The 13,750-nt window shown below is 38.2% G+C and overlaps 1 protein-coding gene across 6 annotated transcripts in view; it reads right to left on the reverse strand.

Moving 5' to 3' along the window:
- The window catches only part of LOC100984790 (zinc finger protein 506), a 74,777-nt gene that overhangs the window by 10,188 nt on the left and 50,839 nt on the right, over positions 1 to 13,750 (reverse strand). For 3 of the 6 annotated variants that reach the window (XM_063600066.1, XM_014342569.5, XM_063600065.1), the window contains 2 exons: positions 10,998 to 11,124; positions 10,087 to 10,182 (listed from right to left, as the gene is read on the reverse strand). In XM_063600066.1, coding sequence (XP_063456136.1) covers positions 10,087 to 10,182; positions 10,998 to 11,124 — 223 coding nt within the window. Of the gene's footprint in view, positions 1 to 196; positions 9,957 to 10,086; positions 10,183 to 10,997; positions 11,125 to 13,750 lie in introns of those variants that run through there. The other 3 variants (XM_034944156.3, XM_034944155.3, XM_063600067.1) reach the window with 3 other exon arrangements.

Raw genomic sequence — 13,750 nt, forward strand, 5'->3', positions numbered from 1 at the left:
TGCTCTCCAGTATAACATTGTGCCTTTAAAAGTAAATTGCGGGCCGGGTGTGGTAGCTCACACCTGTGACCCCAGCACTCCGGGAGGCTGAGGCAGGTGGATCATGAGGTCAACAGCTCAAGACCAGCCTGGCAAAGATGGTGAAACCCCGTCTCTACAAAACTACAAAACGTTAGCCAGGTGTGGTAACAGATACCTGTAATCCAGTTACTTGGGAGGCTGAGGGAGGAGAATTGCTTGAACTGTGGAGGCAAAGATTGTAGTGAGCCAAGATCAATCCATTGTACTCCAGCCTAGGTAACAGAGTGAGACTCTGTCTCACACATGAACACAAATATGTAAATTGCCAACCCCTGGTTTCTTTTTTAAAAAACAAGAAAAGTATTGGCACATACATCTTTATTTCTGGATTCTAGGGGCTTTTTTATTTTTATTTTTTATTTTATTTATTTATTTATTTTGAGGTAGAGTCTCGCTCTGTCTCCCAGGCTGGAGTGCAGTGGCGCCATCTCGGCTCACTGCAAGCTCCGCCTCCTGGGTTCACGTCATTCTCCTGCCACAGCCTCCCAACTAGATGGGACTACAGGTGCCCGCCACCATGCCCGGCTAATTTTTTGTATTTTTAGTAGAGATAGGGTTTCACCGTGTTAGCCAGGATAGTCTCAATCTCCTGACCTCGTGATCCGCCCGCCTCGGCCTACCAAAGTGCTGGGATTACAGGCATGAGCCACCGTGCCCAGCCTCTAGGGGCTTTTTAAAATACTGGTTAATGTCTCCCACAACATGAAATGGTAATATACGTTGGAATGACACTTTGAGTCTAAAGGTAAATGTTTCAGAAGCAAAGAAACTGCAGTATCCCAAACACGGAATGGGTGTAGCAAGTGATTACTGATTTATTAAGAAGAAATAAGAATAAGCCGATTTAACTAAACAACACAAAATTTTAGACAAGACACATCCTAAAAACATGTTTGAGAAATTCCAAGAATTGCTATCCAAGACGATTGATTTTCAGACTATGCGAGGACAGAGCTATATTATAAAGATCATAACAGGTAGCTTTTTGTTCATGTCCAAATCTCAAAGATTACAATGTATACAAAATATTAGGGCAACATGGCCCCATCAAAAAAATTATAAAATTTTCAAAAGCAACAATAAAAAGTGTATAATTTTTAAAATTCCAAATAAATTGAACAGGCCAGGCTTGGTGGCTCATTCCTGTAATCCCAACACACTGGGAGGCCAAGGTGGGGAAATCAAATGAGGTCAGGAGTTTCAGACCAGCCTGGCCAATATGGTGAAACCCCGTCTCTACTAAAAATACAAAAAATTAGCTAGCCGTGTTGGCAGGCACCTGTAATCCCAGCTATTCAGGGGGCTGAGGCAGGAGAATCGCTTGAATGTGGGAGGCGGAGGTTGCAGTGAGCTGAGATTACGCCACTGCACTCCAGGGCGAGACTCCGTCTCAGGAAAAAAAAAAAAATAAAACAAATAAAATAAATTTAATTTTCACAAAGTGAAACAGGAACACAGACAACTACTGAAGATTAGAAAAATGAGGATAACAACGAAAAAATATTAAAATAGAAAACAAAAATTGTGGGTGTAAAAAATACAAAAACTAAGTGAAAAATTTCTTAAAAGAAAAAATTGTGTAAATAGGGCAAAGCTGAAAAGCTGAACAAACAAACTAGGATATACCCAAACATCTATTTATAACAAACACATATATAAACAAAATTTCAAAAATCACAGATAAGAAGAGAATTTTGGGAGCTGCAAGATAAAAATGATGGTCATTTATAAGCATAGTCTTATGAGATAACCAATAAATTGATCAAAAAAATTTTTGTAGGTCAAAAGGAAACTGTGATATTGTTATTAAAGTTATAATAAAAAAAGATGTCAAGTGGGAATAGTACCATCACCAAAATTGTACTACCAAATAAAAAGAAGTCCTTCCAAAATAACCAAATCCTGAGAAAGTATATTGGCACTGCATATGCCCTATATATCAAGGATGCTGAAAGGAGTTTTTTTCCACAGAAAATAACATAATGCAAGAAAACAACACATAATCATATGAAGATATGTAAGTTTCTGGAAAAGATAGGCACATTCATAAAAATGGAATTTCTTACTTAACTAATGTTAATTAGTTATGTTAATCATAATGGTACAGTTTAAAAGATAAAAGTATGGAAATTATGAACATCTGTTAATGAATAGACAACATAAAAAATATAATTAGTAAAATCAATAACAAATGTGAAGGCAGATGTAATAATGAGGAATTTCTGTATGCAACTGAAGTTAATTTTCTACTACATTAAAATATATTGTTGGATCTTTTAGAGGTTTTAGATAATCCCCCAAGGTACTACTAAGAAAATATCCGAGGCCAGGCACGGTGGCTCACGCCTGTAATCCCAGCACTTTGGGAGGCCGAGGCGGGTGGATCACAAGGTCAGGAGATGGAGACCATCCTGGCTAACACGGTGAAACCCCGTCTCTATTAAAAATACAAAAAAAAAAATTAGCCGGGCATAGAGGTGGGCGCCTGTAGTTCCAGCTACTCGAGAGGCTGAGGCAGAAGAATGGTGTGAACCCAGGAGGCGGAGCTTACAGTGAGCCAAGATCGCGCCAGGGCACTCCAGCCTGGGCGACAGAGCGAGACTCTGTCTCAAAAAAAAAAAAAAAAAAAAAAGAAAATATCCGTATAGATACACAAAAGAAAATAAGAAAAAAGCTCAAAGCATGTCAACACAAAAATAAAAAAAACTTAAAAAGGAGAAATTAAGACACAAAGATACAAGAATCAAAACAATTATTTCATTAACAGTAAGTTTTTCTCTTTCAGAAAACTATTTAAATATAATTATCTTTCCAATCAAGAGACATACTTCTAAAAAGGCTCATTAAAAAATTTTAAAAATCAAGATTCAACTTGCCTTTTTACAAGTCAGCTGAGATCTAATGACAAGAAAAGACTGAAAGTGGCAAGACCAAGTAGAAATTTCATGTAAATACTAACAAAATGAGAGCAGAAGAGGTCAAAATAATGTTACACAAGCTACATTGTTAAAGTCAAAAGCTGTCATATTTTATAAAATGTACTTTAAGTTAAAACTTCAAAAAAGAAGGACATTAAACAATATATAGATTAATTCATGGAAACCTATGACAAATTTGTTTATCCATGTGTGTATTTGTGCGTGTGTGTGTCTCAAATTGGGGTTTCAAATATATAAAGCAAATACTAACAAAGTTGAATAAATAGAGCAATATAATTATAGTAGGATATTTCAATACCCCACTTTCTGTAATAATAATAAAACAAGACAGTATATTAGTAAGGGAACAGAGGACTAGAAGGCAGTAAAAAACAATTATTTCTAATGAAGGTATAGAGAACACTCCTCAACATCATCAGGATACACAGCCTTCTCAATAGCTCATAAAACATTCCTCTTTCTAGACCACCTGTTAGGTCAAAAACAAAGTCTTAACACATTTTTTTAAACTAAAATTTCATAGATTACTTTCTATGACAAAAATGGAATTAGAGTATAAGACAATAATATAAATAATTGATAAATTTTCAAATATACAGAAATGATACAACACACTCTTGAGCATGCACTTGTTGAAATAAACTTGGCTGGGTGCGGTGGCTCATGCCTGTTACCCCAGCACTTTGGGAGGCTGAGGCGGGTGAATTTAACTCCATCTCAAAAACAATCAAAAAGGAAATAATTAATATTGTGAAGATGTCTATACCGCTCAATTTAACCTATAGATTTAATGGAATATTTTTCAAATTTCTCATTGTATTTTTGAAGAAATAAAAACAGCAAATCCAAAACTATATGGAACCTAAAAAGACAAAGTACCCAACAATCTTCAAAAAAAAAAAAAAAAAATGTTGGAGGCATTACAATTTCTGATTTCAAAACACATCAAAAAGCTACAGAATTAAAACAATTTGGTATGAGCATAAAGATGAAAAAGTAGACTAATAAAACAGAATGCAGCACATGTATTATATCACCTTTCACATAATTACTGCAGCATTGCTACCGAAAGCCAACAGGTAAAAGCAATGCAAATTTCTGTCACCAAATCAGTAGATATAAAAATACTGGCATATCACTCAATTTTCAAAAAGAAAATATTCTAACAACTATTAAGATAAATATTGATGACATTATGCAAAATAAAACGAGCCAGCCACAAAAAGACAGAGACTGTATGAGACATATAAAGCAGTTATATGCTTAGAAACCGAAAAGAGTGGTGTTTTAAAAGTGCTAGGAAATGTGAAGAATTGGTAGTTGTTTAATGTGTATTGAGATTTAGCTTTGCAAGATAAAAATATTCTAGTGATATGTTGCATGTCAACATAATTAATATAACTAAACAGAATATATATATATATATTTATATATATATATATTATTTTTTTTCGAGATGGAGTCTCACTCTGTCTCCGAGGCCGGAGTACAGTGGCAAGATACCGGCTCACTGCAATCTCTGCCTCCCAGGTTCAAGCAATTCCCCTGCCTCACCCTCCTGAGTAGCTGGGACTACAGGCATGCGCCACCATACCTGGCTAATTTTTTGTATTTTAGTAGAGACGGGGTTTCCCCATGTTGGCGAGGATAGTCTCCATCTCCTGACCTCATGATCCGCCTGCCTTGGCCTCCCGAAGTGCTGGGACTACAGGTGTGAGCCACTGCGCCTGGCCTAGAAATATTTTATTATAAATTTTCTTACGTGTTTTTGACAGATAACACATTTTGTTAGGTGTTTCCCCCACACAAAAATAATATAGATTCATAAATAAATAGATGTTGAAATTAGGAGAATTTTTATGACTACTCACGTAGACAGGATTAAAAAACTGTTTCAGGCTGGGAGCGGTGACTCGCACCTGTAATCCCAACACTTGGGGAGGCTGAGGCAGGCGGATCACCTGAGGTCAGGAGTTTGAGACCAGCCTGACCAACATGGTAAAACCCCGTCTCTACTAAAAATAGAAAATTAGCTGGGTATGGTGGCGTGTGCCTGTACTCCCAGCTACTCAGGAGGCTGAGGTAGGAGAATCACTTGAACCCGGAAGGTGGAGGTTGCAGTAAGCTAAGATTATGCCATTGTACTCCAGCCTGGGCAACAAGAGCAAAACTCCCTTTTAAAAAAAATAAAAAAAGAAAACAAAACAAAACAAAACAAAAAAAACCTGGCCGGGTGCCGTGGCTCACGCCCATAATCCCAGCCCTTTGGGAGGCCAAGGCAGGTGGATTGCCTGAGGTCAGGAGTTCAAGATCAGCCTGACAAACAAACATGGTGAAAACTCACCTCTACTAAAAATACAAAAATTAGCCAGGCATGGTGGTGCACACCTGTAGTTCCAGCTACTCAGAAGGCTAAGGCAGAAGAATCGCTTGAACCCAGGAGGTGGAGGTTGCAGTGAGCCAAAATCATGCCACTGCACTCCAACCTGGGCAACAGAACGAGAATCCATCTCAAAAAAAAAAAAAAAAAAAAAAAAAAAGACGGGCACGGAGGCTTGAGCCTGTTTAATCCCAGCACTTTGGGAGGCTCAGGAGGGTAGATCACCTGAGGTCAAGAGTTTGAGATCAGCATGGCCAACATGGTGAAACCCCATGTCAACATGGTGAAACCCCATCTCGACTAAAAATACACAAATTAGCCGGCTGTGGTGGCGGGTGCTTGTAGTCCCAGCTACTCGGGAGGCTGTGGCAGAAGAATCTCTTGTACCCAGGAGGCGGAGCTTGCAGTGAGCCGAGATCGCACCACTGCAATCCAGCCTGTGTGACAGAGTGAGACTCTGTCTCAAAAAAAAAAAGAGAAACCTACTCTGAAAAAGCACACTAATGTAGAACTTCAAAACAATAAGAAGAGAAATGTTTACTCATAAAATCTGGTATGCAACATTGATGTATCATTTAAACAAACATTGTTAGGCCAGGCGCAGTGGCTCACATCTGTAATCTCAGCACTATGGGAGGCCGAGGCAGGCAGATCACCTGAGGTCAGGAGTTCAAAGACCAGCCTGACCAACATGGTGAAACCCCATCTCTACTAAAAACAGAAAAATTAGCCGCGCGTGGTGACACATGCCTGTAATTGCAGCTACTTGGGAGGCTGAGGCATGAGAACTGCTTGAAGCCAGGAAGTGGAGGTTGAGGTGAGCCAAGATCGCACCACTGCACTCCAGTCTGGGTGACAGAGAGTGACTCTATCTCAAAAAAAAAAAAAAAATTGTCTACGTAACTGCAATATTTAGCTGTTACTGTGTACTCATTAAATGCAGGTATTTTGAATCACTGGCATGCACTGTGTGGCAGTAAAATTTCAGAGAATATATGCAGTGTAATTATACACAGAAGATTCTGAGAAATTTTTAATAAATAACCATTTAAAAGAAACTAGTTACTTTTTATGTTTTAAATATCTTCTTACACAAAATGAAACTGCTATAATCCAACTTTAGAAGAAAAGAATAGACATATTGTTAAATAAAAAATATATATATTTTGCAGAATAGGGTTAGACCCTCTGATATGTAAAACAAATATTAGGAAATAAACTACATTATTATTTAGATATAGGCTGAAGAAAGTTGATGAAAATTCTGTAATTCCCTTTTGCCTGCAGCAAACTTGAATTTACAAGTAACTATTTTCGTAAATATGGAGTACCTACTAATTATCCAATTTACTTCAGGCATACCATGCAAATTCTAGCACACTGTCCTAAATTTCTGAATCTAAAATTACCACAAATTTGAAATAGAAAACAGAAATGTATAGGGAGAGTGACCTCACTAAGATGAAAAGATTAAAAGTCCCCTATTTTCATATCCTCTTACAGCAAAAAAAGGTTAGCTATCCCTGACAAAAATGCCTTTATGAGAAAACCAGGCATTATGGCTCACACCTGTAATGACAGCTTCATGGTACATTAAGGTAGGAGAACTGCTTCAGGCCAGGATTTTGAGACCAGTCTGCGTTATGTAGCAAGACCCCATCTCCAAAATAAGTGCCTGTAAGATTTGAGATCCAGGGAGGGAGTTGTGAAATGCTGTTAAAGCTGAAGATTGAGAAGTGTTCTATTCAGAAGGCAGGCCCTCATTCAGGTGGGAAACTACCAGACCCCTGGTTCTTGGCTACAGACCAGGATAGGGTTCACCCAACTTGGTCCCACTGAGAATTCTGAACTTACTCTCTAACTATCCGAAACTCCTCCCGGCCACAGTCTGGCAGAGGTCCTGCCATTCCAGAGACCTGGAGGAAGGTGCCCATTTACAGCCACGTAGGCAGGCCTGCAGACCTTGGCCTTTACTGTGGTCCCTGAAACAGTTCAATGACTCAGTTTCATTTACCTGTGCCACAGTTTATGGTCAGTTCTGCCTATATAGAAACCCACCCAGTTACCTGAGGAAATGCTCTCTGGTACACAGTGAAAGCCACACTCATCCACATCCTGATACAACGCCCACCATATGCAGAACCGAGTGCAAAAACATGTCCTAATGTCTGCCCTATGGAGCAAAGTCCTGAAGGATATGCAGTCTGTCCAAAAATAAAATGGGAATTACAACTACCCAAGTCCCTGTATCAAGCCAACTAAAGGTGAACCCTAGTGCAGACCCAGCAGCCTTGTGACCAAGCTACAACCCCTCTTCACTACAAATTCAGAGGGAATCTCATCACACTAAGGGCCCAATAAAAGATTTTTTACTTTCTAAAATTAGTTTATGAAAACTTGAAGAGGTGTTTTGTTTTCTCCATCAAATTCAGACACCAATACAAAACTATATTGTGCCCATATTTTAAAACTATATTTTAATCTAGGACTGGAAGTATGTGGCAGAAGAATTAGTCAAATAAATAAAAAAATCCATTGAAATAGAAAAATAAGTAAAATGCTGTTTGTAGATCATACAATCTTATTTTTAAAAAAACCAAACACAGTACTTTTACATTTGCTGAGGTGTGGTTTACTTCCAACTATATTGTCAATTTTGTCCATTCAGGACATAGGCATGGGCAAGGACTTCATGACTAAAACACCAAAAGCAATGGCAACAAAAGCCAAAATTGACAAATGGGATCTAATTAAACTAAAGAGCTTCTGCACAGCAAAAGAAACCACCATCAGAATGAACAGGCAACCTACAATATGGGAGAAAATTTTTGCAATCTACCCATCTGACAAAGGGCTAATATCCAGAATCTACAAAGAACTTAAACAAATTTACAAGAAAAAAACAACCCCACCAAAAAGTGGGCAAAGGATATGAACAGACATTTCTCAAAAGAAGACATTTATGCAGCCAACAGACACATGAAAAAATGTTCATCATCACTGGTCATCAGAGAAATGCAAATCAAAACCACAATGAGATACCATCTCACATCAGTTAGAATGGCAATCATTAAAAAGTCAGGAAACAACAGATGCTAGAGAGGATGTGGAGAAACAGGAACACTTTTACACTGTTGGCGGGAGTGTAAACTAGTTCAACCATTGTGGAAGACAGCGTGGCGATTCCTCAAGGATCTAGAACTAGAAATACCATTTGATCCAGTGATCCCATTACTGGGTATATACCCAAAGGAGTATAAGTCATGCTACTATAAAGACACATGCACACGTTATGTTTATTGCGGCACTACTCACAATAGCAAAGACTTGGAACCAACCCAAATGTCCATCAATGACAGACTGGATTAAGAAAATGTGGCACATATACACCATGGAATACTATGCAGCCATAAAAAAGGATGAGTTCATGTCCTTTGCAGGGACATGGATGAAGCTGGAAACCATCATTCTGAGCAAACTATCACAAGGACAGAAAACCAAACACCCCATGTTCTCACTCATAGGTGGGAATTGAACAATGAGAACACTTGGACACAGGGCGGGGAACATCACACACCGGGGCCTGTCGTGGGGTGGGGGGATGGGGGAGGGATAGCATTAGGAGAGATACCTAATGTAAATGACGAGTTAATGGGTGCAGCAAACCAACATGGCACATGTATACCTATGTAACAAACATGCACGATGTGCACATGTACCCTAGAACTTAAAAGTGTAATTAAAAAAACCCATACACAGTACATTAAAACCTCTCTAAACTAATAAATACACTAATTAAATTAGGAAAATATAAAATTAACATAAAAGTATATCTATGGTTTCATACAGTTTAACTATCTGATAAAATAAAGAAAAAATCTTATTTACTATAACATTAAATAATAAATTTCTGAGGAAAAAATTAACCAAGGAGGTAATACAAAAAAAAAGAATGAAACAATTGGAGAAGATCCAAGTAAATTTTAAAATAGTTTATGTCTATGGATTGAAAGATTAAATATTACTGAAGTGCCATATTATCCAAAGTGATCTACAGATTCAATAAACTTCCTATTAAAATTGCAGTGTTTTTTTTCACAGTAATCAAAAATACAATTCTAAAATTTACATGAAACTAAAATAAACTTTGAATAGCCAAAGCAATCATGAGGAAAAAGAACAAAGCAGAAGGATATCATACTTAAAATTTCAAACTATACATTTCAAGACTATATAGTAATAAAACAGAAAAATGAACAAAAAAATGGAACAGAAACTAATACTTTCACACACACATTTAAGACCTGATGCAAAAAGAGAACTTAAAGAGTTTTCGTTTCTCAAAATCATGCAGATACTTGTGTGTCCCCAAAACAATGGAAAAACAGCCAGATAGTGCAGTCTCTTATCTGTCATGAAGAGGACTTTGGCTCTCAGTGTGAACTTGAAGGAAGCTCACCGAAAGAAAAATAGAATTCTTAGAGAACTGAAAAGCATAAGACAGAAGATGCCTCTTTGTGAGAGCAAAATTAAAAGAAAAAAGAAAAGAAAAGAAAAAAAAAGCTGCCCAGGAACTATTTCCTTGGGAACACAGCTTCCCAAATCACATTTTAAGGACTCGCTTTCTCTTTGACCTTGGGACCTCTATCTGTGTTGTCTGTCGTATTCATTTTCACTCGCACCTACCTGGGGGTTTGGCAATCATCTCATGCCTCTTCATAGTTAAAGGTTTTTTTCCTTGCTCCAGACAGGTGATCAGGTTTGGTTTAGAGACAACAATACCTGTTTTATTAAGAATAAATAATATGAATCTTGCTCATATTCTCCAATTACAAGCTAGTACTGTGCTCAGCAGAGAGGATGTGATAAAGTATTCTAGTAAATTAATACTAAAATACTAAGTTATAACAGAAATTTTTTTTCTTTTTTGAGGCAGAGTTTCACTCTTGTTGCCCAGGCTGGAGTGCAATGGCTCGATCTTGGCTCACCACAAGCTCCAACTCCAGGATTCAAGCGGTTCTCCTGTCTCAGCCTCCTGAGTAGCTGGGATTACAGGCATGTGCCACCACGCCCGACTAATTTTTGCATTTTTAGTACAGACAGGGTTTCACCATGTTGGTCAGGCTGGTCTCGAACTCCTGACCTCAGGTGATCCACCCGCCCGGCCTCCCAAAGTGCTGGGATTATAGGTGTGAGCCACCAAGCCTGGCCTATAACAGAAATTTCTAAATATTTAGAAAATACTTTCAATTTGTAGGTTTCTTAATTTTACTACTGGGTTCTACTAAATCAAAAATTGGTGGTGGCAATTAGATTTTCAGGTGGGGGCAACAATATTTTATGCCACTAAATTTTTGGAATTACCACTAATTTGGAGTGAAGAACAAAGCTCAACTCAGGAATGTGGAAAGTTTGGATTAAGATGAAACATCATGAAGAAATTCTTTTCCAAACGAAAAAATTCTGAAGATTTTTCTGGAAAAAGGGGATCTGAAACTCTTGTATGCAAAGAATAAATTACTAAAAAACATTCTACAAAAAAGAGAAATAAAACCTTTAGAGTAATATTATGAATTATGTACTCAAGTTATCCTCACCAAGGAAGACCAGGTGTCTGTAGTTCTCTAACATCACATTCCTATATAGATTCCGCTGTGCAGTGTCCAGGCAATGCCACTCCTCCAGAGAGAATTCTATGGCCACATCTCTAAATTCCAATGGTCCCTGAAAAACACACACACACTTATTTTTACCAAGTGGCCATGGGTGGAATTTTTAATTTGACTTCAGGTGAAATGAGAGAGTAAAGAGAAGTGGTTCTGACTTATAGGACTAAAATTATCCAATAAAATGATTTTCAACACAGAAATATTCTCTAATGTATTCTCTAACTCTGAGAAGAAAGAGCAGCACAAGATCCACAACATCAGTTCATATATGATATTTTTCTAGATAATAAAGTATAAAATTACGGCCATGAACACGAACATGTACATTTTTGAGTGGTATATTTACATCATACGGAATGAGTAGTGAATATTTTTCAGATAGAAAAGAAATGTTGGGTTAGAAGGCACCTCTCAAATTTTAATATGTACAATAAGCTGACGACCTTGTTATGCAGGTTTTTTTTCCCAGAAGATCTGAAATAAAGTCTTTCTTATTTATTTATTTATTTATAGATGGAGTTTCGCTCTTGTTGCCCAGGCTGGAGTGCAATGGCGCCATCTTGGCTTACTGGAAACGCCGCCTCCTGGGTACAAGCAATTCTCCTGCCTCAGCCTCCCGAGTAGCTGGGATTAGTCATGCGCCACCATGCCCGGCTAATTTTTTTTTGTATTTTTAGTAGAGATGGGGTTTCTCCATGTTGGTCAGGCTGCTCTTGAACTCCTGACCTCAGGTGATCCGCTGCTTCAGCCTCCCAAAGTGCTGGGATTATAGGCGTGAGCCACTGCGCCCGGTCAATTTTTTGAATTTCTAACAAGCTCACCAGTAATGCCAATGTTTTTGGCCCCAAAAGGATATTTTTTCAAACATTTAGTAAGTGGAAGAGCCTGTGTTTTCCCCCACATTTTCTAGCCTATAAACAAAGAGCCCTCATTTATCAAAGAAAATATGTAGGAAAAAAATAAGAAAGGCCAGCTGCCAGATTAAATGTGATGGTTTATGCACATCAGCTGCATAAAGATACTTAATAATAAAAATAACTCTATAGTGAAAAAAATCTCTCAGGGAGCTACTTAACCAAGTGAATCATTAGCCATTAACTGCACTAGGACAAATTTTTATGATATGCTAATGCTCACAGAAGAACACAGCATCACTGTTGAAATACCCCCCCCAAAAAAGTAAATTATAGTCTGAATTTAACCATAAAGAAACATCAGTTTTAGGCCGGGCGCAGTGACTCACGCCTGTAATCCCAGCACTTTGGGAGGCATGAGGTGGGCGGATCATGAGGTCATGAGTTCGAGACCAGCCTGACTAACAGGGTGAAACCTCATCTCTACAAAATACAAAAATTAGCCGGGCGTGGTGGCGGGCACCTGTAATCCCAGCTACTTGGGAGGCTAAGGCAGGAGAATTGTTTGACCCCGGGAGGTGAAGTTTGCACTGAGCCAAGATCGCGCTACTATACCCCTGGCCTGGGTGACACAGCAAGACTCTGTCTCAAAAAAAAAAAAAAGAAACATGTTTTATGCAAACTTTAAAATACAGATTACTCCTCTGTTCTGTAATTTTTAGTAGTAATTTTAAGTAGGCTTCACTTAGCTCCCTAGAGAGCAGGTATCTCTTAATAATTTTTTTCAGAACTTTCTGGGTAATAAATGCCATCTCATTTAAATAAGCATTTTCTTAATCTCGTTCTGCATAGAGCTAATAGAACAACAGATGGAGCCTCAACATTACATGTTCTCCATCTTTACTAAGGACCAGAGTTTTACCCAATAGAAATCTTGAGTATCCACATCTTTCCATGTTCAACAGCCACAAAGGAAACATTTTTAATATTGCAGATTATAAATTATTGCTGAGAATCCTGCATAGCATATAAGAAGCTATGATGCAGAGAATAAAGAGAAGGCTCTGAGATACAGGAAAGAAATATTTTTCAGAGACCCTTGACTATCATAAGAATTTTAACAAGTAGTTAAACCAAACTCATTAGGGCGGAAAAACACAAGTAGAGAAGTAAAGTTTTGTAAGTACTAAACACAAGGCAGTCCAGGAAGCAGAGTGGACACAGCTCTTCATCTGACGCATGTTTACCTGAAGGAAAGTTTTTTTTTTTTCTTCCTCCTTCTTCTCTGGAATTCATTCTCAGATGAGACTCTCTGAATAAATTACATCTGCACCTTGAGAATATGCTTTAAAGGTGTCAGTATTACATGTTTACCTGATAGCATGACATCAATTGGCAGAAAAAGAAAAAGTTAACCCATTTCTGTCCTTTAAAACAGAAGAGATTCAGGAACAATGAGCTGCTCCATGAAAATAAAAATGTTTCTCCTTTCCTGTCCCCAGGTGCCCTCCCCTGCCACAGACACCAGCAATTTCTGCTACAGTAATGGAAATATGTGCCACACTGACCTGTTCCTACCAAACCCAAACAGAACAGGCCCTGTGACCATCCTTTAGTGCAAAGGTGGAACTTAACTCTCATGAATGTATTTTGAAGCCCTCATACCTGATTCTGGCCTCACCTTAGAGTCATATGAGGCACTTCATTAAACAACATGGATGCTTCCACACACAACAATAAACAGAAGCTGTGGGGAGGGCACAAGAGATTTCTGCAAATTGGTCATGTGATCCTAATGAGAAGCCTGGGCTGATAACCACTAAGCTA

The sequence above is a fragment of the Pan paniscus genome, chromosome 20 (assembly GCF_029289425.2).
Source record: "Pan paniscus chromosome 20, NHGRI_mPanPan1-v2.0_pri, whole genome shotgun sequence".
Taxonomy (NCBI): domain Eukaryota; kingdom Metazoa; phylum Chordata; class Mammalia; order Primates; family Hominidae; genus Pan; species Pan paniscus.